The sequence below is a fragment of the Pelecanus crispus genome, chromosome 8 (assembly GCF_030463565.1).
Source record: "Pelecanus crispus isolate bPelCri1 chromosome 8, bPelCri1.pri, whole genome shotgun sequence".
NCBI lineage: Eukaryota > Metazoa > Chordata > Aves > Pelecaniformes > Pelecanidae > Pelecanus > Pelecanus crispus.
Genome location: NC_134650.1, coordinates 47,246,866 through 47,270,832, shown reverse-complemented (window position 1 = coordinate 47,270,832; position 23,967 = coordinate 47,246,866). Strand labels below are relative to the sequence as shown.

Below are 23,967 nucleotides of genomic sequence, written 5' to 3'. Positions count from 1 at the left end.
CCCATCGCAACCCTGCCAGCGATGCCTCTTCTCCCGGGGGGCAACTGCACCCCGCTCACCTCCCTGCAAACCCCGCTGGATCCCGTCCTCCCCATCTCAGCTACAGAAAACCGGCTATCGAAACTGCCCTCACATTACAGGCGTTTTAATTACTAGCGTGAGCCTCCGAAGTCAATCCCTTTAGCTGTCGGGCTGCCTCCAGCTCCCCCGAAAGGGCTGGGGCGTGGGTGGCAGAGGTAAGGATGGCAAGAACCCACAAACAGCTGCCCGGGCTTCATCTGCAGATCCTGCCAGATTTTGTCTTCTGCTTGTCGGCGCCAAACGCGAGAACGGGTGTAAATTTGGCTACTACAAAAGCCTTCAGCCCCCGCCTGCCCGGCTGAGCCCTGCCCTGCGCAGGCGTTGCACGGTGCCAGCTGTGGTTGGACTGGATGATCTTCAAGGTCTTTTCCGACCTAAACGATTCGATGATTCTGCGATTCTATACTGCCCTACCTGCCCAACCTGCGCCGTGCCCCGGCTCAGAGCAGCAGAGCTGCCCCAGGGACCAATCCTGCACGGTGTTTACCTGCACGCTGCGACGTCTTGTGTGAATCAAGCCTTGAACCAGCTCCAAATTTCTTGTCATATCAACTCAAATTTTGGCAGCGGCTCAACCCACATCTTATCTCGAGCAGAGCTCCTTGGCAGCAGGCACCTCCCTGTTGTGTAATTTAATGATGTTATGGCTGGCTTGCAAACAGTAAAACAGAAAGGCCGTGACGTTATCTTAATAGGATTTTGCTTGCTGAACTCCGAATGTCACTGCCACTGCTCCCCAGCGTAGCAGAGGGGACGCAAAGCACCCCAGCGCCAGCAGCTTCTGCTGCTTGCAAACAGCATAAATTCAAATTCAAGGTTCGAGGCATTTATCTCCTACAACCCCTTGCATCTGATCCCTGCTAAAATCCCACGTACACCAGGCTGGCTGGCTGCTAACCCACTTTGAAAGCGGGGTTTTTGCGGCAGCAGCGCGGCTAACGCGTTTGTTTCCCCTGTCCCTCAAATCTCAGCGGCACCCGTTGCTGATACTCTGGATCGACGCTGCAAGCAGCTGCTGAAAGCATCAGATTGCTAATTGCAGAGATATCCTCCTCTCCTAATGCCATATTTTAATGCACGTTTCAACCGCTTTAATGCGTTTGAGCAACTTTAACACCCAGGCACAGCGTGCCCCCGAAGGTTGTTGTTTGATAGCTTGCTGCTGTAAAACCAATTCGGTGAGTTGAGCTGGGCCAGCCGGCATACTAGATAAGATTACATTTTCCACGCATGAAAATAAAAGGTGGTAATAAATCCTTTGAAGGACTAAATCTGGGTGATTATAAAATGCATATTTTCCCTGCTTGCATTTTACCTCTTTATTAGGAGGAAGGGAGGGCAGTTTGTAAATAGCTGGGAATCCCCGCTTGGCAAGCAGCCCTGGGATTTGTTCAAAGTGGCCATTTGTTTTCTTGCGGTCTCTGATATACGCGGCCCCGCGCTCCTCCGGGAACTGCGGGAGAGGAGCTTGTAATGGACTTTAATGGAATTAGGGGCTTTTATGGAGGTAGGCTCTGAGCGGCGTGTCTTCCGCTGGAAAGCAGAGGAGGCACTGCGGATTCCTAAGCAGAAACATGTGGAAGACACAGAGCGAAAGCTGGAAGGCGAGGCTTGTAAGGGGAGGCAATAACTTGTTATTGGGCTGATGGAATCGGGAGGAAGGCAGGTAAGCTTTTAGGAAAAAAAAAAACAAACCAAACACCTTCTTCAGGTTGCAAACAGTAGGTTTCAGGGGGACACATTTAACTTCTACCAGACCCCTCCTTTCCCCTGCCCTCCAAAAAATAATAATCTGAACCTCTTTCCTGGGTGAGTACAGGCTGCAGATCAGAGCATCCTCTCTCAGGGGGGACCTGAAAAGGGACCTTTTGCAGCTCTTGCGCCCCAGGAGCGCGGGGCAGTGTGTTTGCAGGTGAGGGGTTCACCTGGACGGGGTGAAATGGAGCAAGGAGGAGGGCAGCGCAAGGGGCTCTTCTGGCCCCGCGGATCTCACGTGATTTTGCTTTTACTCTTCCCTATTTACACTTCTGTCCCTGGGTCCCCACTCCCTGTTCCACCTGCCTGCCCACAGCCTGCTTTCCGACCCCTCCGCAGTCCTCGCTCCATGAAGAACCAGTTCCTTGCAACCAGCCCCGCTCCCGCAGCTCCCACCACCGTGGGCTCCGAGCAGCCCGGCTTCCTTCACCACCCTGGAGAGAACAGCCCGGGACGTGCACGGGCTGGCCACCATCACTGATGCAACCAAGAAAAACAAAAAGCATTTACATTTGTGGGGAGGAACGAAATGTTTCTGCAGCCCTGCCTCCTCTGCCACAGCCCTACTGTGCTGCTCAGCTTGGAAGTGCTTGGCACTTTTCCCCACCTTGTAAATAAGTGATTACTGTGATCAAAATAATTAAGCAACCTAGCCTTTCAAGTGACTAATAGAAGACAATAATTTATATGTGTGAGGTTTATGGAAGTGACGGAGCCCTTTTAGCAGTTCTCGCAGAGTAGCAGTTTTTTTCTGTTGGGTTTTTTTTTTTCCCAAACATACCAGAGCACGGAAAATAATACAATGAAACCTGAAGAACTGCCCCACCTTGCCCCCCTGCAGCCCAGGGTCGAGCTGGGGGTGCCACGCTCAGCACCACGCTGCTGCAGAAGCTCACCTGCCACCAGCGCTTCCAGACACGCTCCCTGTCCCTCATGAGACCACTCACTCACCCCTTCAAGATTCCGGTGGCCCGGAGAGCGCTGCGATACAGCAAAGCCTTGCCCCAACAGCTCAGCCCTCACCGAGCTGGAGAAAGCACGGGAGCTCCAGGCTTTGCCCAGACCCCGCTTTCCCAGACTGGGGGACGACGCTACATGCAGGACTGGTGCGATGGGTGAGGAGGGAGGTGAGGACACGCTCACCTGCCTCCTAAAAGGAAGCTGGAGACCAATAATCCGCCTGACAGTGCCTTTTAATCACCGTCTCCCTGGGCCATATTTGAATGGATGTCCTAGAGGTGCGAGGCTTGCTAAAGCATTACCAAATTCCCAGGCAATGTGAACTCTCGTGCACATTCATAATTAAAAATTCCCTGCTAAGTTGCATGGTTTTGTAAAAGCATTACCGTTCCTCTGAGCTCCGTGTCCTGCAGCATCCTGCAGAAGGCAAGCAGGAGGCAATTTAGACACAGAACAATTTTCCTCCTGCTGGAAAAAGGCAGATTTCTGCTCCTCGGGGACACAGTACAGAGAAAGAAAAAAAAAAAACCCAACCAAAAAACCCCAAGCCCAGACTGTAATCTACGAGGCCACATTTCACATCTGTTTTTGCAATGTTAACTTTTATAAAAGGTCTGGGAATAACACAATCAATTTACTTTTTATTTTGGAGGGTTATAAATTTAAAAGCAAGGCTGGTGCACAGTGGAGCTGGAACACTGAAACTTATTTTCAAAAAAAATCCAACCCTCTACTTACAGCAAAATGTTGCTCCACTGAAAACAAAAGTGATTGTATATATTTTTAGGCAATACTGATTTTTTAAAAGTTACCAGACTGATTAACTCCAGATGATCCCAAAAGAACCACAGAAAACAACCCAAGTTTGGGAAAGGTCACTCCTCCCCGCAGTTGTTCCACGGACCCAAAACTTCTTGATCTATATTAACACCATAAATTAGACGTGTAACACTATTCCAGAAACACCAACAGCTCTCCACGCTGCTGTTCTCATCCCTCTTGTTTGCAGGCTTCAGAAGATAATAAACGAGGCGAGATGTCAGCACATCTTCCCACTCCCTCAGCTCTCTTCATTAGCGAAAGGCTCCTGACGTGCCCTCGCAACGCCCGCTCCAATTTCGTGCTCAGGGGCAGGCAGAGGACCAGGCAAGGATTCAATTAGTGGCCCACCTTCGGTGCGTTTTTCATAAGCCTCACTTAAAAGTCGAGGTCAGGGAGGCTGTGATGTGCTGTGACTACAGACGATCACGCTGCCCGAGAACCTCTAATTGCTTCCTTGTGCTAAGCCGTCCCGCGGCGGCCAGTGCCTCCTCCCTTTGGCTGGAAGCACTCTGGGGCAGAGACTGTCCCTTTTTCTTCTGGTCTCTGCTTCTGCATCTCCCCCACCGCATCCGGAGCTCTTTGGCAAACATGCAGGACGGTGGCCATGGAAGTCGGAATCCGCTAAGGAGTGCGTAACAACTCACCTGCCGAATCAACGAGCCCTGAAAACGGACGGCGCTGGAGCATTGGGCCCATACCCGGCCGTCGTAAATTATTTTTTGGTGTTCAAAAAATGGGCAGACGTGGCACTTGGGGACATGGTTTAGTGGGCATGGGGGTGTTGGGTTGATGGGTGGACTGATGATCTTAGAGATCCTTTCCAACCTTAGTGATTCCCGGTTTTTACTTTCATTAAAAAATAATCCAGCCACCAAGCCAGGAAACATGAAATTAATTATTCCTCTCCCCTTAACTGGTTTAGTGGTGGACTTGGCAGTGCTAGGTTAATGGTTGGACTGGATGATCTTCAAGGTCTTTTCCAACCCAAAGGATTCTATGATTCTATGGGTTCTATCTCCAAGGCATGCTACAGCAGCAACAGCCTCCACAACCCGATGGAGGTCCAACAAGCATAACCATGGGAGGAGGCAGGTTGTAAGTACGTGGGCTGAACCCACAGCACAGAAGGAATCAGGTGTGAGGCTGCAAAAATTGAGTAGAAACAAGCACCAGCGACTGTGTGGGCAGGAGACCCACTTTCATCCCATGCCTCACAACACCAAACATGAACACCCCCATCTCCCAGGCTCTCCTGGCACAGGCAAGGACACAGAAAAGGGTTGAAGACCAAAACCAGCCATGATGGGATCAAAGAGAAATCCACCCCTTGCCCCTCATGTTGGCAAGACTGCCAGCCCGGTGAAGGGGACCAAGGAGACACATCCCAAGTCTTCCTCCCCCTACAAGGAGGAATGAAAGCATAAAACAATACTAAAGAGACCAATAGAGATTTTGAGGGTGCTATGACAAAGGTTAGCTCAAAGGAAACACTCGTGGAAAGAGGACAGATGGATTCAATTTGAATGTGCAAGAAAATAGTCTTCTGGGATCAAGGCTGCTCCCGTGATAGGAAAAGTTTTCAGCTGAGAAACAAGGGGACATGATGCTAACATAATCTCTGCCTCCACTTTTACTACCAGGAAGAAATAAAATACAGCTATGGCCAAAAATAAAAAAAATCAGAGGACAGACAGAAAGAAGGAAGGAGATACAAATACATATGAGAATGCGACTACTGATCGAGTTAACTAAGGAACTGGATGTGATCAATGAGAAACAGCTAAAATGTTTTTACAGTAATGAAAGCAGCCTGGGCAACAAAGTGAAGAAACTTGAATTCCTTGGGCAGGACACAAAACAGGATACTGAGGAGACGAACATAGTGAAACAGAAATCGTAACTGGAATACACACAACTGCAGTGTTCAACACTGCGAGGGCTCTGGAAGGAGTTTTTGGAGGAAGCAGAGGCAAATGGAAAATGGGAAAAAAAATGCAGCGTGAGTTTACCAAAGGTGGATTGTGCCAGAAAACCTGAGGACTGATGGTCTAGATAGAAGAAAAGCAGCAGATCTAACCGAGGCTGCCTTCAACAACATATTCCCCACGCTGCCTGCCCGGGAGGTGATGGGAGAGATCACGGGGTTGAGGGCAAGATTCATGAGGTGGGCAAAGACTCACGCGGAGGAGATGAAGCCCAAGGCATCCTGTGAGCCCCTGTGGCAGTCATGCAGCCTCGTCAGCCAGCCTTTGGCTCTCCGTAGCTCAACTTGAATTTCACCCTGAGTCCCAAGTAACAGTTCGACCCCGAATCAGCGACTCGCTGTCCTGGTGAAGGCATCCTACGAGGCTTCAGCGCCATACGGCACGTCCTGCACCTACAGCTGCCGATGGGGGATGGAACTGGGATGCTGGAGGTAAGGTTCACCACCAAGAGACCTGCGGGAGGTACCAGTACATGAGGATGGGATGCAGCAGGGATGAGAAAACGCATGAAAAATTGTACCATTGGGAGGAGAGATGTTCTGGAAGTGTAGGAGCACTGAGGATAAAGAACGAACTGGTTTAGGCTGAGATCTGATCAGGATAGGAAAGGAACAAACCAGGGCACCTGCTTGGGTCAGCCTGAGAGAGGACTCCCTGGGCCAGGTGGTCACGTCCCCACCAGCATAGAATCATAGAATCATTTCGGTTGGAAAAGACCTTTAAGATCATCCAGTCCAACCATTTACCTAACATTACCAAATCCACCACTAAACCAATTAAGGGGAGAGTCATAATTAATTTCATGCTTCCTGGCTTGGTGGCTGGATTATTTTTTAATGAAAGTAAAACTGGGAATCATTAAGGTTGGAAAGGACCTCTAAGATCATCAGTCCAACCATCAACCCAACACCACCGTGCCTACTAAACTGTGTCCGTACCTGTCCATTTTCAGGAATGCCAGTCGCAGCTGGCACGTGCCTATCTCTAGCCTCAGGAGCTACACGCAGAAGAGCCAGGTACACTCATGCCAGCCGTTTCAAAATACCTGGATGGATGAGATGAGGAAACACCACGCAAGAGGGACATGTGCAACAGCACCTCCACGTGGGACCAGGCCCAGAGAGGTGCCAAATACCCAAGTATTTGGGCATTTGGTCACCCCCACCCATGGCACACCACCCACGGGCAGCAGCCATGGGGGTGCCTAGACCTTGGAAGAAGCCTCCAAGACAAACCTGGCAGCTCAGTGATGACTGAGCTGCTCCCCACCGGTTCTCCGGAGATCCGGGCTGAATGCGAGCAAGGTGTAGCCGCTCCTGGCCCCCTCCAGAGGGGCATCAACGGCCGAGACCTCCAGCCTTAACAAAGGGTGATGGTGCCAGCTGCCCCCAACACCCGCAGCACCGCGGAGGTGCTGGCAACCAGCAGCAAGCTGCTAGCAGATGGCAGAGACACTGGGGGCACGGGGAGGAGGGGCCAGGAGTTGCTGCTGGTGGCTTTCGGGAGGGATGGCTGCAGCCGAGCCGGTTCCCGTCCAGGACGACAGCTTGCATATGGATAAACAACGAGATAATTACAACCTTTGCGGGGGGAGAAAAGCCCATGGCTGCAGCGTCCTCCTGCTGCCAGCTCCTGCAATCCACACGTCCCGCACGGCTCCCTTCGCAGCCTCATCACGAGAAAATTACTCGCCATAAAAGCCCTGGCTAGAGCACTGCATTAGATACAGCTGTGAAACCATTTATCTATTGATAGACCCCTATTGTCAGGGACTGGGGTTTGGCTTTCGTGCGAGCGAGCAATTTGGAAAAGGGGGAAAAAAAAAAATCCAACAAAAATGACAACCCAAAAAAACCTACCAACAAACAAACAAATAAAGAAGGAGAGAGACAATACCCGACAGCTCGCAGGGTTTCCAGGCCTCTGCCAGCTGGGAAGCTAAGCGTATGAAATATGCATCGCACCGAACAAAGCAAACTGAAACATTCGGCGCTGGAGAGCTGTAACCCTTTCCTGTCGGAGCCAGGCACGGAAAGAGCGAGATCCCTGGGCTGCCAAAAAGTTAAGGGGAAAAAAGACCAAAAAGCAGCTGGGGCCATGGGTAAGGAGGAGCGCTGACAGCTTCCCCTACACCAACACCCAGGCTCTTTGGGTAAAGAGCCTGATCCATTAGGATCAGCCGAGCTCAACAGGCAGCTGCTTAATGCAGGTTAAATGTTCAGGAACCGCTTCGGATGGGAGCGGCTACAGGAGCAATAGCTGGGATGGCTCAAAGCAGGGAAAGCTGCTGCTGTCCCGCGATGTCCACTTCCACATCATCCCCAGGGATGTAGCAGAGGAGCACTTCTCCGAGCGCTCAAAGGACAGCATCTCTCCAGGGGACCACGCTCCGCACCACCATGCTCCTGCACGGGGAGGAGGTGGGGGACGCTGTGTCGGGGTGCAGGCACCCAGCCTGGAGCCACCGTGACTGCCAGGGATTGCCACCTCCTGCCCACCCTGCCCCGCTGCCCGTGGTCCTGTCCTGCACCGGGTCGCAGAGCATCCTCAGCTGCAAACAGACCATGCAGCGACTGCGTCAGGCTGGAGCACGTTGTTTCGGTGTTGGCAGTGATGGTGCAGCTTCATCCTTCTGCCTATCGCCTAAGGGGAAATGTAAAGCCACGCCTGGGCAGTGAACGGGACAAGAGAGAAAGCAGGGCAGGGCACAGCCAACAGCCTGATCACACGCGGCTCCGTGGCAGCTCAGAAAACCTGCTCGCAGCCCCAAGATGCAGCAACAATTAGCAAGGAAGCGGCATGAGAGCCAGCTAGGAAACCCGAGCAAACGGGATGCAACGGAGCACAAGGCTGATGAGAGCTGCAAGAAGATCGGAGGGCTGGAGCACGTGCATGAAAGGAATCCAGCACTCTAATCAAGGGAAGGGAGAAAATGAAGGGAAGAACAGAGATCCAGCAAACTTTCAGCTAAGTAGATTATTGATTTTCAGGGTGTGCCAGAAACCAGCTTTGCAAATTACAGCAGTCCCCTGCTGCAAGCTCAGGCAGTTACCGGATGGCAAAGCAGAAACGCTCCCCACCTCCCCACTCCCGCCACCCACACGCCTTCCTCCGCCACCGCCGCGATGCCGCCGAGCTCCTGTTTGCATCTCACTGCGGCAGGACGCGCAAACGTGTCCAAAGGGTGACAACATGAAAGGAAACGGCACAACCCCCCAGCATCTAATAGGAGAGACGGTGTTAGTGGGGAAGAAACAGCTCAGAGAAAGCCTGTTGTCTTCTGTTGTCGAGAGGCAGCAGAAGGCAGAAACCTCAGCCCAACGCGAGCAGGGAAGGCGGTGACCTTGCGAGGCTCCGCACAGCTAAGCAAATAATTTCCTTGGCAAAGGCAGGCGCTCTTTCTGCTCGCAGGCAGGAGGGTTTCTGCACGGCAGAGCCGAGGTGTGAACGCCTCGCAGATTGCCCTGACAATGCGCCTAACCCCCAGCACCAAGATCACCGGCTCGCAGGAGCCGAGAGGCTGGTGAGAAGAGATGGCTTGGAGCCCAGCTCCTACCGGGGTGCTCAGCATCCCACCAGATCTGCCCCACCGTGCTCATCCCTAGCCCTTGATGCTGCCAAGCACGGCCGCCCCACGGCACGGCCACCCCAGGGCACGGCCGCCCCACGGCACAGCCCTGGCCCCCGCCATGGCCGGGACCGGCTCCGGCTTGGCAGTTTCATTATTATCTGTGCAGCGGCACAGATGTGCACCGTGCTTTCCGTGTACGGAGAGAGGTCCCTGCCCTGAAAGTTGTATCGTTGCAGCAGACGGCAGGCGCTCCCCGTGCCGGCCCGCCTGCCGGGATGCGTTTATTTCCAGCAAACCATTACATGACATTTGGTAATTTTTTCATAGCGTTGATGCCAAACCAGAGAGAAATGCCCAGAGCGGGGCGGGGGATGCTCGTATCAAACCCAGAGCGGGCGCTGGGAGGGCTGCGAGCCTCCTGCCCCCGGCCCCCCCCCACCGTCCTGGCACCGGGACCCCTCTGCCTTCGCCAGACCCACACCACAGACCTCCCAGCCCTCAACCAAGCAACGTGCTGTAAGCCTCAGAGCCCTCCTGCGAGGGAGGTGAGGGAATACGTCGTCACCCATTCCCATAAGAGGCAAGGAAAAGGCCGCGCCAGGCTTGTCCGGTGGCACAGGCGGGGAGGTGATGCTGACCAGGGCTTCTCATCCCGGGGACAGCCCCTCCGCCGTGGAGGACCCGATTTTAAACAAAGCCAGGCCTTTCTTTGACCGGTGGAGCGTGATGAGCGCTCAGACTGTCAGATCCTCCTTGTTTTAAATAAATTCCACTGACGTACTCTCTTCTGACATAAATTATTAACCAAGCATGATGCACACAGCGTGCCAGCAGCAGCATCTCAGGGCAGGAACAGGCAGCAGGTGAGGCTTTCTGCCTGCAGCCGCAGGTGTGAAGCAGTTAAATTACACCGTCGCTGGGAGAAGAGGTGTGCCACCACGGCTGCCACCTGCCCACCGGCGCGGCCATGCCATGGAAAGTCACGCTCCATACCCAGGCTGTATAAAAACCAACCTCACGGCATCTCCCCGCGTCCGCCTGTGCCGAGACACGTTGAGAGCGGGGACCGTTTCTCCCACCTTGCCATGGCCCTTCTGACAGTCCCAGGGACAGAGGCAGCCAGCTCCGCTCTGCTCCTGGAAATGCTGTGGATGTCCTGGAGGCACCCAGCCAGCCTCTCCTAGGGTGGCCTGAAGCAGATGGGACCATTTCTCTCCCTTCAGCCTGAAGAAATTCCCAGTTAAGCTGGGACAAGGGGCAAGGTGGGTGAGATGGGGATAGCCTTTTGGAGAGGGACCAACCCATCAGCCAAGGCCCAGAGGCAAGATCTACCACCTCCCCACAGCCTCCCCGGTTGACATCTTGAGAATTCACCAGAACATTCAAAAAAACCCCAAGGGAGAGCCTGACGGAAAGCCAGCCATCAGCAAGAGGCCTGGGGCCAACACCAGCGCTGGTGGGAGCTCCTGGGAGCACTGTGAGACGTCGGCATGGACCAGGAGCACCGTGAGACGTCGGCATGGACCAGGAGCACCGTGAGACGTCGGCATGGACCTCAGCCACCCGCGTTGGGGGCTGAAGTGTGTATCTGAGAAACAGCTGGGATAAAAGGGCAATTCCTCTGCCCCAGATATAAACTCAAGCAGCGTGAAGCCAGAGAAAAGAGAAGAGTTGTGCGAGTCTCAGCTCTCTGAAGCCCTGGGGGGTGGTGGGCTTCCAGCACCAGACACAGGTCATCTGGGCTCCCCTTCTTCTCTGGTCACTCAATACAACCAGAAGGAAGGGGAAGGAGTGTTGAGCAGAAAAAAAACATTAAGTATTTTTTCCTCTCGTAATTCAGAAGAACAACGTCCACATTTCATCCTGGAAGTAGCTGCACTTTGGGGATTCTTGTGCCTGAGACCTAATTTGCAAAGCGCCTAGGGATGCCTTAGGGTAAAAAAAGCATTATAGGATCATTATTAAAATGGACACATTATATTTCATGTCCCAGTTCCACGTAAGTGGAAAAAAGAAAAGGCCAAGGTCTAACTCCAGGATGAGGGGACAAATCCATGAAACATAACACCCATCCAGTGAAGTGATAAAAATGGGACGCAGCTTCCTAGGTGTTGAGTGCTGCACCGGAGCGGCCGCTCCAGGTCTCCTGCTTTGCCCCTGCTCAGCCATGCCACAGCAGCGACGCAGAGTAAAGAGCAGCAAATGTGGGGTTTTTTTAATAAAAGCTGCAATCCCTGGCCAGAGCGGTCCCCCTCAGCTCTCCCCGGGCTCATTTTGCACATCTGGGGTGAGATCCAGCACCCCGTTACGGCAGCAGAGTGCAGAACGCAACCTGCTGCAGCCTGACAAGCCACACGCCAGGCTGCCCGTGGTCCCACCGGCTCCTCCAGCTGCCAGCACAGATAATCTGGAGGAAAAAAAAGGCTTTCTCGAGCCTTTCACCACTGCTTACACCAGCAGTGTCTCTGGTATACCCTGCCACAGACTGGGAAAGCTCCTTTCGAACCCTTGGCATGTACGTGGCTAGATGAGAAGCTATTTCCCCAGAGGAACGAGTGAAGCCGTGTATTTCAGGTTGCATCTCATGCCTGCCTGTCTCCCACCCACACAGCACACGACTGCTGGCGTAATTTCTCTTGAACATACAGCATCTATCTACTCAGCCAAGCCCGTACATCACCTGGCTATCGATCTGCTGGAGGCGACGTGACCTGCACCCGCAATGAGGGTGCAAAGGAGACGTGGCAGGAATGCAGACCCTGGTTAGCCGTTTCTGCGGGGAGAGAAAGGGGCTGAGGCAGCAGGACACCCTGGACCTCGGGCTGGGGGCTAATTCTGCCACGGGGAACACACAGCACCCCAACATGGGGGCAGCTCATGGGGAAAGGGGTCCGACCGCTTCCCCATCAGGGATATCTGACTTCTGAGATACCAGAACTGCTGGTGCACATATCACCTGGCAGTGGGAGCTCGGCACGGAGCTGGACTTTCATGGAAGCCTGATGGGTTTCCCCCTGTGCCATTTTGAAACAAACGCAACCCCCAAGGCCACCAGTCCTGTCCTTCCAATTCTCAGTGCTAAAACCCCAATCAAACCCAGCGAAATAAACACCAACCCCATTTCTGGGTTTTTCAGCACTCATCCTCTCCTCCAGACTATTTAGTGACTCTGTAGACCAGAGTAGGGTCTATCTGAATTCCTGTCAATGCCTTGTTCTTACCTTCTGCAGTAGACTTCAACTTTTTGACCTGGCTTTCAAAGGCCAGGCACTGCTTAACCCATCACCTTCCTCTGGGCCATCAACAGCCTCAGCAGACACAATATCATCTTCTTATACCATAGCCTCTAGCCCTTATACCACAGCCTTCCCCTCCCACCCCCACGCAGGGGGCTGTTCCCTCTCAGATGTTGCTCTTTGCAGGGAAGGACAACACTTGTGTGGTCCATAAAGTACCATGGCTACAGTAAGCCATAAATGAGTACAAGAAAGAGAAAACGCTAAATAGCATCACTGAGTTCCTGGGGATAACAGCAGAGCAACCTCAATTCTTGGGGCTTCAAAGGGCTGGGGAGGAGAGAGCTTTTCATGAGACAAAGCGAAGCAGCAGAAAACATGCTGAGCGCTACCTGTGTGCTGTCTTCATCTCCCTGAGCATGGACGGTGTAGGAGCGACCACCGTTTTTCAAGGTCTCAGTGGCAATGCGCACTTCCACCCCTGGAAGCGGGGTGCCCACAGAACCTGCAAAGGAAAACAAGACTGGAACAGTGGACAGCCTCTGGGAAACAACAAAATCAGGGATGCAAAAGAGCAGCTGCTGGTCTATCAATGGCATCTGCAGACTGTGCTGGCACTAAAGAACTGCCTAGCAGGGGGTTACCCTTCAGGAAGGCTTCGATCGCGTGGTATGTCTGCGAGCAAGTGTCACCGCGGTGCAATACGCCATTGTTCGCTGAGCAGGCAGTGTTGGAAACGCCTAGGAAAACAAACGGGTCTCCAGCCCTGAACAGTCTCTCTTGGCCAGTCTTTGAAGACATCAGCACAGCTTCGTAGCTCAGTAATGAAGCTGTCTTTTTTTTTTTTTAAAAAAAAAAAAAAAGCACCATGAAACCTACACAAAGATGTGAAAATAAAGAGCATGATGATTACTACGGTGGCTCACTGCTTCTCTGTAGCCTGGACCTGACAGAGAAGGCAAAGGCTTAACAGCATAAGAATTGCAAGGGATTATCTTAGTTTTATAAGACATCAATACACTGTATATAAAACATCACAGGAGAAAAGCAGAGATCAAAGCCACGCCATTCTTCCACAGGTTTCAATTTTCAAAGCCAGGGAACCTGACACAGTGTCACGAATGACGGCTATTAAGCTCCAAGACGGTCCCGAGACCCGGAGCTGCCCAACCTGCAGCCTGCAGCATTCCCACCCTTTGGTTTAGTGCCCGCTCTTCTGGGCGAGCATCCCAAAGCACAGAGGAAAGGGCAGCTTTGCTCCTCCGACCTCTCTGATGGGGGGCTCCAGGCTCAGCAGCCACCAGGAGCTGTGGGCATCTGCTGGCTCAGCAGGTTTCGCTCCGCATTTCAACGGCACGAGACAGCTATCACTGCAAGATGAAGCCCGTGCCTCTCATCCCCTGCAAGCCGGGAACACTGAGCATGCAAACCTGCACAGGGTGCAGAGGGATGTCAGCACAGAGCAACCTGCGGCTCAGGAGGACTGGACAGGTCAAGGCTTAATTTGCTAAGTCTATTCTTTATTTTAAGACATGATTATTTTTTTCATCCCCCCAGGAGAGTCTCCAGTTGGTGGGGTTTCTAGCTCTGCTGTTCAGGCAGCAGGATCAGCCTGACTTTGGAAAGTCCTTAGAGCAGGGTGTGCAGGACCTGGAGCCCAGCGCTCTCTTCTTGTCGCCCGTGCTTCAGGCATTTGGGGTCAAGTGGCATTTTCCCTATCCTAGTCTCATTCTCCCGTTGAAGTCCCGGAGATCCAATATCTGTGACATCATGATTTTGTTTGCTACATTGGTCAGTTGCCATGGAAATAGATATGTCGTCGTAGCCCAGATTTATGGCATCCCTGCAGGATCAGCTACGAGCAGATGGGCTACGAGGGAGTGAGATTTTATTGCAGCGAAACTACCCGAACAATTAGCAAATCTGGCAAGAAATAAACAGAAAGCGACGTGGCAGTTCTGCGATGTGTGTCTGTTCAGCCTGAAATTGCCTTTGGCATTCATCAGGTCAGCCAACACGCAGCCAGGTCCTTCTCTTACCACAGGCATGGCTTGGGCTGCTCTCCTCTCATGGCCAGACACTGCCAGGAGTCGGAGACAGAGGCCTAGAAACATCCCAGGCCAGGTTGGACGGGGCTCTGAGCACCCTGGTCTGGTTAAAGCTGTCCCTGCTCACTGCAGGGGGTTGGGCTGGATGAGCTCTAAAGGTCCCTTCCCAAAGCATTCCATGATTCTATGACTGTGGCAGGGTAAGGAGGGAGAAGCATGTGCCAGGAGAAGTCCCCAGGAAAAGTGCCCCGTGGCGCAATGTAGAAGTATTTGTGTATTTTAAACAGTCTGGTACCTAGAATCATAGAATCATCGAACCGTTTAGGTTGGAAAAGCCCTTTAAGATCATCCAGTCCAACCATTAACCTACACTGCCAAGTCCACACTAAACCAGTCAAGGGTAGACTAGACTAAACCATGTCCCAAAGTGCCACGTCTACCCGTTTTTTGAATGCTTCCAGGGATGGTGACTCCACCACCTCCCTGGGCAGCCTCTTCCAATGCTTGACTACCCTTTCCGTGAAGAAATTTTTCCTAATATCCAACCTAAACCTCCCCTGGTGCAGCTTGAGCCCATAAATCCTGCTGCCTGCCATGGTAGACTCCAGGAGAACTCAAAAAGCAAGTTACAAGTCATGGAAAACATGCCAAACGTTTGCACGTCAAGCTTGCTTGAAGCCACCTTCTAGGCTTCTAGGGGAACATTTTCTCCAGTGTGAAAAACGCCTTGTGCAAAGAGCCTCCGACCTGCCTGCGAGACGTGGGGAGGGACAGCAGGCAGATGCTGCAAAGCCAGTCTTGCAAAGCTCATGGAGGGAGCAGCAACCAGTGCCATGAACTGCCACAGGCTCTCATGGATTTGCCATCTCTGGAAGCCTTCAAATCAAGATCAGATGGATGCCTTCCTGGAAGATGCTTCTTCCCTGCATGCAAGCTACCGACCTCAGTGCAGAAATATAACGGACTGATTTCATGGGCAGCAGGACTAAATGGTTAGTGCCCACTTAGAATCATAGAGTCATGGAATCATAGAATGCTTTGGGTTAGAAGGGACCTTTACAGGCCACCCAGCCCAACCCCTGCAGTGAGCAGGGACAGCTTTAACCAGACCAGGGTGCTCAGAGCCCCGTCCAACCTGACCTGGGATGTTTCTAGTCTCAGTCTTTGAGAACGAAATACCAAAGATCAGCACAGTGCTGTCAGACAAATCCGAAGACCCAAAGAAGGCAACGTGTTTCCCATACAGTGTTTCAGATCACCATTACAAATTATTTCCTACTTGGCTAAAGTAAAACCAACATGTAAAATAAGTCCCTCATGGGCAGCTGTTTCCTTCTATTCAGTCTGGAAAAGGCTTTCTGGTATTTAGGAAAAGTGACAAACTAGGAAATCAACATCTGTAAAGGCTGAAAATCCTCACAACATTGTTAGAGCTACACAAACCTGACAGTATTAATAAAATTTGTGCAAAGACAACGACTAGAGCTTCTCAGGCCCATCTGCCATGTCAAGATACACGCCGTGCCGACTCCAACAGGTCAGCGCAAGGTTGAGCCCGTTCCCAAAGGAACAGCACCGGAGGTCCCGGCTTCATCGAGACCGCAATCAGGGGTGATCAGAAGGGGGTCGACACTCAGCACCGGCTTCCTTTTGTCCCCAGCCATAATCCCGAGGGGAAAGCGGGGAGAAATCCCTGCTCCTTCCCCTCTCGCTCCCTCCCAGCTCTCTCCAATTTGCAGACTCCTGAGCGTTAAGAAATGCTGGCAACGTGCCCGCGGTGCCATCTCAGCCGGCATCAGCCGGGCTGCAGTCGGGAAGGAGTGACACTATTATTCTTTCACCGGTTCTCCTCTCTGTTTAAAAAAGTTGTCAGCTCTTCCCAGATAAATTTAATTGGCCCTGCGGTCTGTGTCCTTCGGTATCTGGGGACCTGGATGCTGTTATGTGCGGCGGTGTCCTGGGAGAATTGAAACAGGCCAACGATAAGGCACTCAACGATCTCACTGTCAACAATACACGGAGTCCCCGCTGTAGGAGCTATTAGCCGCCTCTGATCTAAACCTCCAATTAAAGTGGTGATTAGGCCCAGTGAGGCATTCTCCAGCCATGAATTATTCATCTCCCTTCACAGTAACAGCACCGGGGGGATTAGAATGAGAGCTGGTGAAAACAGAGGCATTTTAAGCAGGGTTTTAACCATATACAAGCAAACATTTATCTTTCAAATCTTTCATCTTTTCTTCTTCTGGAAATTAAAGCCCCCCCCTGCTCCTGCCCCTTCAAACCTGTGCTGCGGGTGGAGAGCGGTGCCACACCACCAGAGACACCGGTGGTGACGGGGGTGACGTGGCCTCGACCCTTCCCCAGCCACACCGGGAGGGTGACAGCGGGCGAGGGAAGCCCCAGCACCTCTCCTCAGAGGCTCATGAAACAGCGGAGAAGGACATGTGCTGCTTCCACTCCAGGAGAAATCCCCTGGCAAGTGTGAGGATCCCCGGACTTACCCACAGGGCCAAGTGCCACGCTCGCGGCGCTCCTTTTTCAAAATAAAGCTAGTAATCACTTTGGCCAGCACATGGGTCTGCGGTCACCACATCTGTCCCTCTAACACCAGTGCCGCCTGAGGTCTTTTCTCGGGACGCTTCACTCCTCCTCCTGCCCAGCCTCAGTTCCCAGCCCATCGCTGCATTTCTCAGTTGATTCTCTCGCACTGGATGCTCTGTGGTACCTGGTGACCTTACATCCCAGCCTCTAATGGGGTACTATATCAAAAGCTTTTTCACAGCTCCAGTAAATTACGCCTCAGCTTCACCCATCTGCTTCCCAACTGACACTTCCTGAAATAAATTAATCAAGCCTATTCAATTATAGCCCTCTTTCTGTAAGGTCTCTCACCGATTCACACCTTTGCAAGATGCTTCTTACCCCTCTCAGGGCTGCAGCGAGCCCCCGGACGGCGGCTGGGGTGACGGTCAGCCGGCCTTCATCCCCAGCCCCTCTGCTTGTAGCCACACAAAAGGATTTGTCACCAGCTCCCCTGCAGACCCCGGTGCCCTCAGGGACCCTGCCCTGGCTCTGTTCAGGAGCACGGCCACCCATCTCTGGAGTAGGAGCCTTCTGGGTGCCAATGTCTGTCTTCCCCGTGTTGCTTTCAGTCTTATTTCCTTTCTCCTTTTGTCTCCTGGGAGATTTCTAGAGCCTCCACTCATTTCCCCTCCTGAAGATGAATGAAAAGCAAATATAACCAGGCCACACGGATATTCTAACACTCTTTGCACCGTCGCGCTGCGGCGTGGGGCTCACGGAGAGCTTGAGCTCATGCAGGTGGGAATCTCGTTTCCCTGCCTGCTTCCCCCTCCTGCCTGCAGGGACGGGGCTCCTGGGGGACGGGAACACTGTCTGAGCTGTGCTGGGGGAACTGCAGTAACTCTGGAGAAGTAAACTAGAGTTTGTTTGCATTTCGTGCTGTCCCTGAGCTGCTCTCAGATTGAGGAGCCAGTGCTGGGGAGCTGCGGCTTCTCCTCTCCCCGTGCAATCCCTGCAGGAGCACCGGGGTGGGACTGGGCTGCTGTGGGAAGCCACAACGCCCAGGACAGCCCCGCTGGGTAACACCAGTCCCCCAAGACACCGGCAACCATGACGGCACAACGGTGCCATGCCTGTGCAGACAGCGCGTGGGGAGGAGAAGGTGGCACAGTGGTGGGCTGCGATGCTCGGCAGACAGATGGCCACGTTTTTAACCAAAGGGAGGGTGGGGGCATTTCATATTTTTAGCGTTTCGGATCAATTTATTTCTAGGTTACACAAACTACAGATATTGAGAGGAGTCACAAAGTGTAGCTAAGAGAAGTGAGGGAAGACAAGGAGAGAACAGAACCAGAGTGTATAACGAGGTGTGACAATTTCTAATTCCTGAAGAGTCAAGAAACTTGCACTAAAATAAGCGTGAGCAGACATCCTATTTTAAATGTTCAGTACCAATCGGTTGGACGTGAACTGCTGCGTGGGGAATCCGGTGTCAACACTGCACACAAACACAACTTCATAGAGCAGGAGCTGAAGATGCAGTCCCATCACCGTCCTTGAACTCGCTAAGACCTTGGACATAATAAAGCATCGATATGGACTCTGCCTCCTGGACACAACCAGCCTGGCTGGCCAGGTCAGCGTGCACCACTGTGAGCTCTACACACGCAGCTTTGCCAATCCACCATGGCTCATGATCACAGGGAAACCCACCAGCCACTTCCCATACACCCATGCCCCCTCCTGGCTTCCCAATGCCAATTCCCCTACCAGCATCACTGTTCCTACCAGAGCCTGCTCCTCAAACATGACAAACGGTAATTAGACGTATATTCTCTGTGCTGAGAAAACCCAAGAGCACTTCACAGCCAAACGCCTCCAAACAGTGGGCACCCTCTAGAGACTCCTACCTGGGACACGGACTCCATGCAAAGGGTTAGAAAGCGCCATCCCGATCTCAGTCATCCCATACCTCTCCAGCAACGTGTGCCCAGTGATGCTCTTCCACTTCTCCAGGACAGGCACAGGCAGGGCTGCTGAGCCCGACACCATTAACCTGCACAAGGAAACGCCATATAAGAAAGTATCCAAGACCACCTTTGCTCCAGGGAATTTGCAGTCTAACACAGGGTTAGGTAAAGCCTGCTCCTATGTAAAACCTTAAGCCAGAAGCCCCAAAATCCTTTTAACCGCTACCAAGGATGTTCCTCACATAGAGAAGATTCTGTCTGATGTAAGTTAAGATGGGACAGCCTCTTGAGAGAGATACTGCAGTACAAACTTGGGTTGCAGGACAAAGTCCTTAGGCTTGTGTTATGTAGGGTGACACATATAATGAGCATGCAGACCCCTTCTGGCTTTACCATGCAAGAGTGGCTCATAATTAAATAACGTCACGCTCGTTCTTGTCAAAGAGACACTAAAGCACAACAACCAGCACCACAAAGAGGTGATGCTGAAAAGAAACCTCGGCAGATTCACCGTGGGGACAGCCAGCCACCAGCAGCCCGTGCCCAGAGAGGCATCGCTCACCTACCTGATGTTCTCCTGGCAAAAGGCACGCACAAAATCCCGGACTTGCGGCTGAGAGAAATGCTTGTCGTAATACTCTATCAGCTTGGCATAGATAGTGGGCACTGCCATGAAGACACTGATACGGGGAGCTTGGGAGCTTAGGAACTTCTTCCAAACCTAGAAAGGAAGGGAACATACACACATATAAAAATACACCTCAGTATAAAGTGTAGAGGGAAGCAATCGCCAGCGCTGTCATGCTAACTCCTCAACCCCTCTGAAGAGGTTGACAAGCAATGGTTCTGCAAACGCTCCGTGGGGCAGCGAGCCCCACCACTGCTCCTTCATATGGTGCAAGGGGAAACTGAGGTACAGGAGTGCGACAGACTTGTCCAAAGCAAAGCCACCCTGGGTTGCTCACAAACAGTCAAACATCCACTCTCTAAGGCTTCTGGAAAGTACAAACAACTTGAAGCCTGCTGCACGCACCTCATCCACGTCCAGAACAGCAGCTCCCAGCCCTCATCGTGCCCCTTATTGCCCAAAGCACAATATTCAACTCTCTCATCCCACCAGCGCATCACCCACCTGCTTTCACTCTCAATGAGCACAAGAAAAGGCACTTTTTAGTACCGTCACGTTACAGCCAGAATTTGCTCACAAAGACATAAGCTTGTGGCAGAATCAGTTAATTCCCTTATTTGTGCACAGCTCTTCAGAGGCTACACAAAGCCACCAGTTTTTCAAAGCGTGGGAGCTCTTCTTCGGAAAGACACTACGCCATGTCTGAAGAACACGATACACATGTAGGAGCCCACAGACTCGAACGTTTGAGGGAGAAATGCTTTTAAGATGGATGGCAGGGCTGGGAAGAGAGATATCACGCGCTGGAATTGGGGGTGAGACTCCACTGCGGCGGAAATGGTCACCTTCTGGTGAGATCAGATCAGCCAGCAGAAAGTGCAGGTAAAACAGCGACAGCCAGGAGACAGCAGCTAGCCAGGAGGGCAGCTTCACCAACCGCACTCTTCCCGAAAGGAACGGTCCTGGCGGGACAGACGTTCTTCAGCTGCAATGCCTGCTATCCTGCAGGAACTGCAGGAACACCTGCTCTGAGCGGGGGATGAAGACCCAGAGACCCCCGGCTGCTGCCCTGGCTGCGCAGCCCCACCTGGGAGCAGTTAGCAATGGGTAGGAGCCACAAATATTGCAGTTGGGCCCATTTCTCCCACAACCTCACCACTCTTCCCCCTCGGTAAGCTCTTCCCAAGACAGGAACGATCCAAAGCCATCAATAAATAAAAGGCTACGGTGACGGCCGTCTCTTTCCTCCCGCTCCGGTCCCTGCCCCGCTGTTGACAAATGTATTTCCTAACAGTTCCTGACAACGCGTGCCGCCTCTCCCCTCCCTGCCTGCGCACGCTCAGCTGCACACAGGCACGTGCAAGGGCGAGAAAAAGCAGGAATTGATTGAAGGTGAACAAGTGATTCTCCTTCATGCTGTCACTCTGCCCCCTTCCCCTCCGTCGTGCTCGCTCGGGCTCCATTTCATTACTTTCTACTTCGCTGCGTCGGCGCTGCCTCCCCCCCCGCGTCTCTCACTCCACTGCTTCAGAACAATCAGCTCCTGAAAAAAAAAACCCACCACCATCACGTTGCTGTTCTTAATAGAGCAGGACACATCCGACAAAGGCACCGTCCCACCGAACAGAAGGGAGTTCACGCTGCCTCCCAGCCCAGAGCTGCTCCTCGATGGGGTGAGGCAAATGCACGAGGTGGAAACCCCCACCGGACACCTCGGGAATTGGGACTTGAGCGCTGCAAGATCCCCTCAGTGTCAGGGAAAGCAGAGGAGGAACACGACTTGCCCAGACCGATGGGCGACATGCCCAGCGAGGGAACATTGCACTCCCTTGCAGAACCCCCACCTCCCAGCGTGATCCCCTAAACCAAGCCAGAATAGGCAAAATTGCATCTAGAAGGATCTAACCCCTACCATACTCCTCCTAGCCTCTTTCCCCAAAGCTCTTTTTCTCTTCAACCCCCCCAATATCTTTCCCATTTGGAGGCAGCAGGATGGAGAAGGATCTCTCCGAAGCCAGGGGCTGAATGCACGGACCTGCTCTCCTCACGCTCCCGAGAGCCATCGCCTCGGGCAGGGAGAGACGGGCGATGGCAAGCAGGGATCAGGACTGCGCCGAAAGAATTGAAGGGAGACAGATGCTCGGGGCTGCTCAGTCCTTGCTGTGTGATTTTTTTGTTGCCTTCACAAGTCCAGAGCAGCTGTGGGGAGCGCAGGCAGACTTCCAGTCTGCATGCAACAGAGTTATTTTCACATGGGTTTGGATTTGAAAAAAAAAAACCCAAAAGCAGCACTCCAAAAGACAGAGACCTCTCTTGCACCCCCACGTCCCCTGTCCTCACACGCCTGCTCAGCTCCTGCCCCCGATAAAATCCTCCCTACCGCCACTCCAGCCACGGGAGCAGCTTTTTCTGTGTCAGTCCGACTCGCCCCAGCAACAGCCCCTTTCCTGAAGATAAGCAGCTGCCTTTGGATTTGTGCCACCAGCTGCTGGGGTGAGCTGCTGACAGCCAAACATCTCCACCTGCTCTGCTCCTGCTCAGCCAAATCTGGATCCTACCCATGTGTTTTAACGGTACTAAGCACCGAGCCACGGTACAAAGCTGGCAGCCCCCAAGCCCTCTGCAGACCCCAAGCTGTCCGGAGGGCTTGTCCCTGCCCAGCCAGCTGTAACAGCTATTTCTGTTTTATAACTATAACTTCACGGTTTGAGAGAAGGATCTGGGAAAGTCTGGTTATCTGGGACTAATCAATCAATCCCGGGGCTTGGACAGGCTCACAGCAAAAGGCCAGCTTTGCCTTTCCAGCGCACGGCATCCTCCAACACCATCGGGCTTAGAGCGGCACAATCAATCTCCCCCTCTGTTATCCCATGTGTCACCGTCACCGCATCAATTACCTGGAGACAGGGTATCGGCAGCCCATCATTTCATTTTATCTTGCTCACCTGATACCTCAGAACTCCAAATGCTTTTAAAAAGCCACGGATTCTGGAGGCAAACACAGCAAGGGCTGCCAGACTTTGCACCGAGTGCTCACCGGACACAAGGGAAGCAGCAGTCTTCCGACAGAAGATGTTCAGGAGATGGACCAAGATTCCTTTTAAGATAAACAAGGGCTAGAAACAAAAAGTTTCTAACTGCAAGAAAGCAAGAGGGGGCACAGCTTCCCATCAGCAATAACGGCAGCGAAAGCCCAGGGCAGGCTTACAGGACAGGGCTGCCTGAGCCAGCAAAGAAATGGAAGACCTTCTGTTCCCAAGAGCCTTCCCGTCAGCCCGACATTCCTGATTTTCTTCCCCTCCCACTCCACAAAAGCATATGTGGGCAATTCCACGGGCTGGCCAGCGGGATTTTGCCATCAGCAAATGCAAAAAGAAAAAAAGGGGAAAATTGCACCAGTGGGCACAAAACGACCCCAGTGAGACACAGCTGTAAGATTTTTCCCACGTGTTTCTTCCAGCAGACAGCTGGCACGACGGAGGAACATGCGAGCTGCTCCAAGAGATGGTCCTTCCATACAGCGACCCTCCCAACCAGCCTCCAAACCTGCTAAGATCACCTGAAGCAAGAGATGCAAACACAGAGGAGAAAAGGCAGTAATTTTTTTTTTTTTCCTTTACAGAGGCCTCACCTTCAGAGGGAGACGCGCAATGCTGGAAACCAGACAGAAAACACCGAATCGATCGACATCTGGGCATCTTCTAAGGCAAAAAAAAGAAGAGAAGGTGGCAACAACCATTTGTGTGCTAAATCTTGCAAGACTTTATCCGATACAAGACTCCCAAAACCAGCCAGAAGAGATGCAGGCAAAAATGCCCAAAAGCTGACAAGGAAGCGAATACCAGCATGGATTCTCCCACCAGCCCACAAATAGCTAACAGCCTGTGCTGCTGCCTCTATTGATGGATACAACAGCTCCTCTCTTCTATAAAATTATTGTATCATTTTCAGTTGTTATTGAATTTTTTTTAAACCTTTTCAAAAGTAACAATACCCCTAATGCAAGGTTAAATCATCCCTTTACTTCCCTTTTGATCGGGGAGATGGGTTTTGTGTTTTGCATCGATCGCTGCCACGGGGGTAGCACCGCCAGCGAGGAAAAGGGCTGCCTGCAATTTTCGGAGCGTCTGCGAGAGGAACAGGCAGCAACGCGGCTGCAGCCGAACCAGCTCCGCGTTCGGCAAGACCCCGCGCCTAACGCCGAGGCCAGAAAGCTCCCGTAACGCCGCAGAAGCACCGAAGGGATGGCAGGACCGCGCGCCCGCGGCCGGCGTCGCTTTATCCCCGACAAAGGCAGATGGGCATGACGGGAGACGGAAGAGCATCAAGGGGAGCTCTGCTCTCTGCTGAGGACTGAGCCGCGGTGGCTTCGTGAGCAATACGCA

The 23,967-nt window shown here is 52.6% G+C and overlaps 1 protein-coding gene across 1 annotated transcript in view; it reads right to left on the bottom strand.

Annotated features, from left to right (window-relative positions):
- Window positions 1–23,967, bottom strand: part of ACSF3 (acyl-CoA synthetase family member 3) — a 70,578-nt gene that overhangs the window by 34,729 nt on the left and 11,882 nt on the right. The window contains 5 exon segments of the mRNA XM_075715270.1: window positions 12,803–12,915; window positions 18,895–19,040; window positions 19,521–19,675; window positions 21,367–21,408; window positions 21,410–21,442. Coding sequence (XP_075571385.1) covers window positions 12,803–12,915; window positions 18,895–19,040; window positions 19,521–19,675; window positions 21,367–21,408; window positions 21,410–21,442 — 489 coding nt within the window.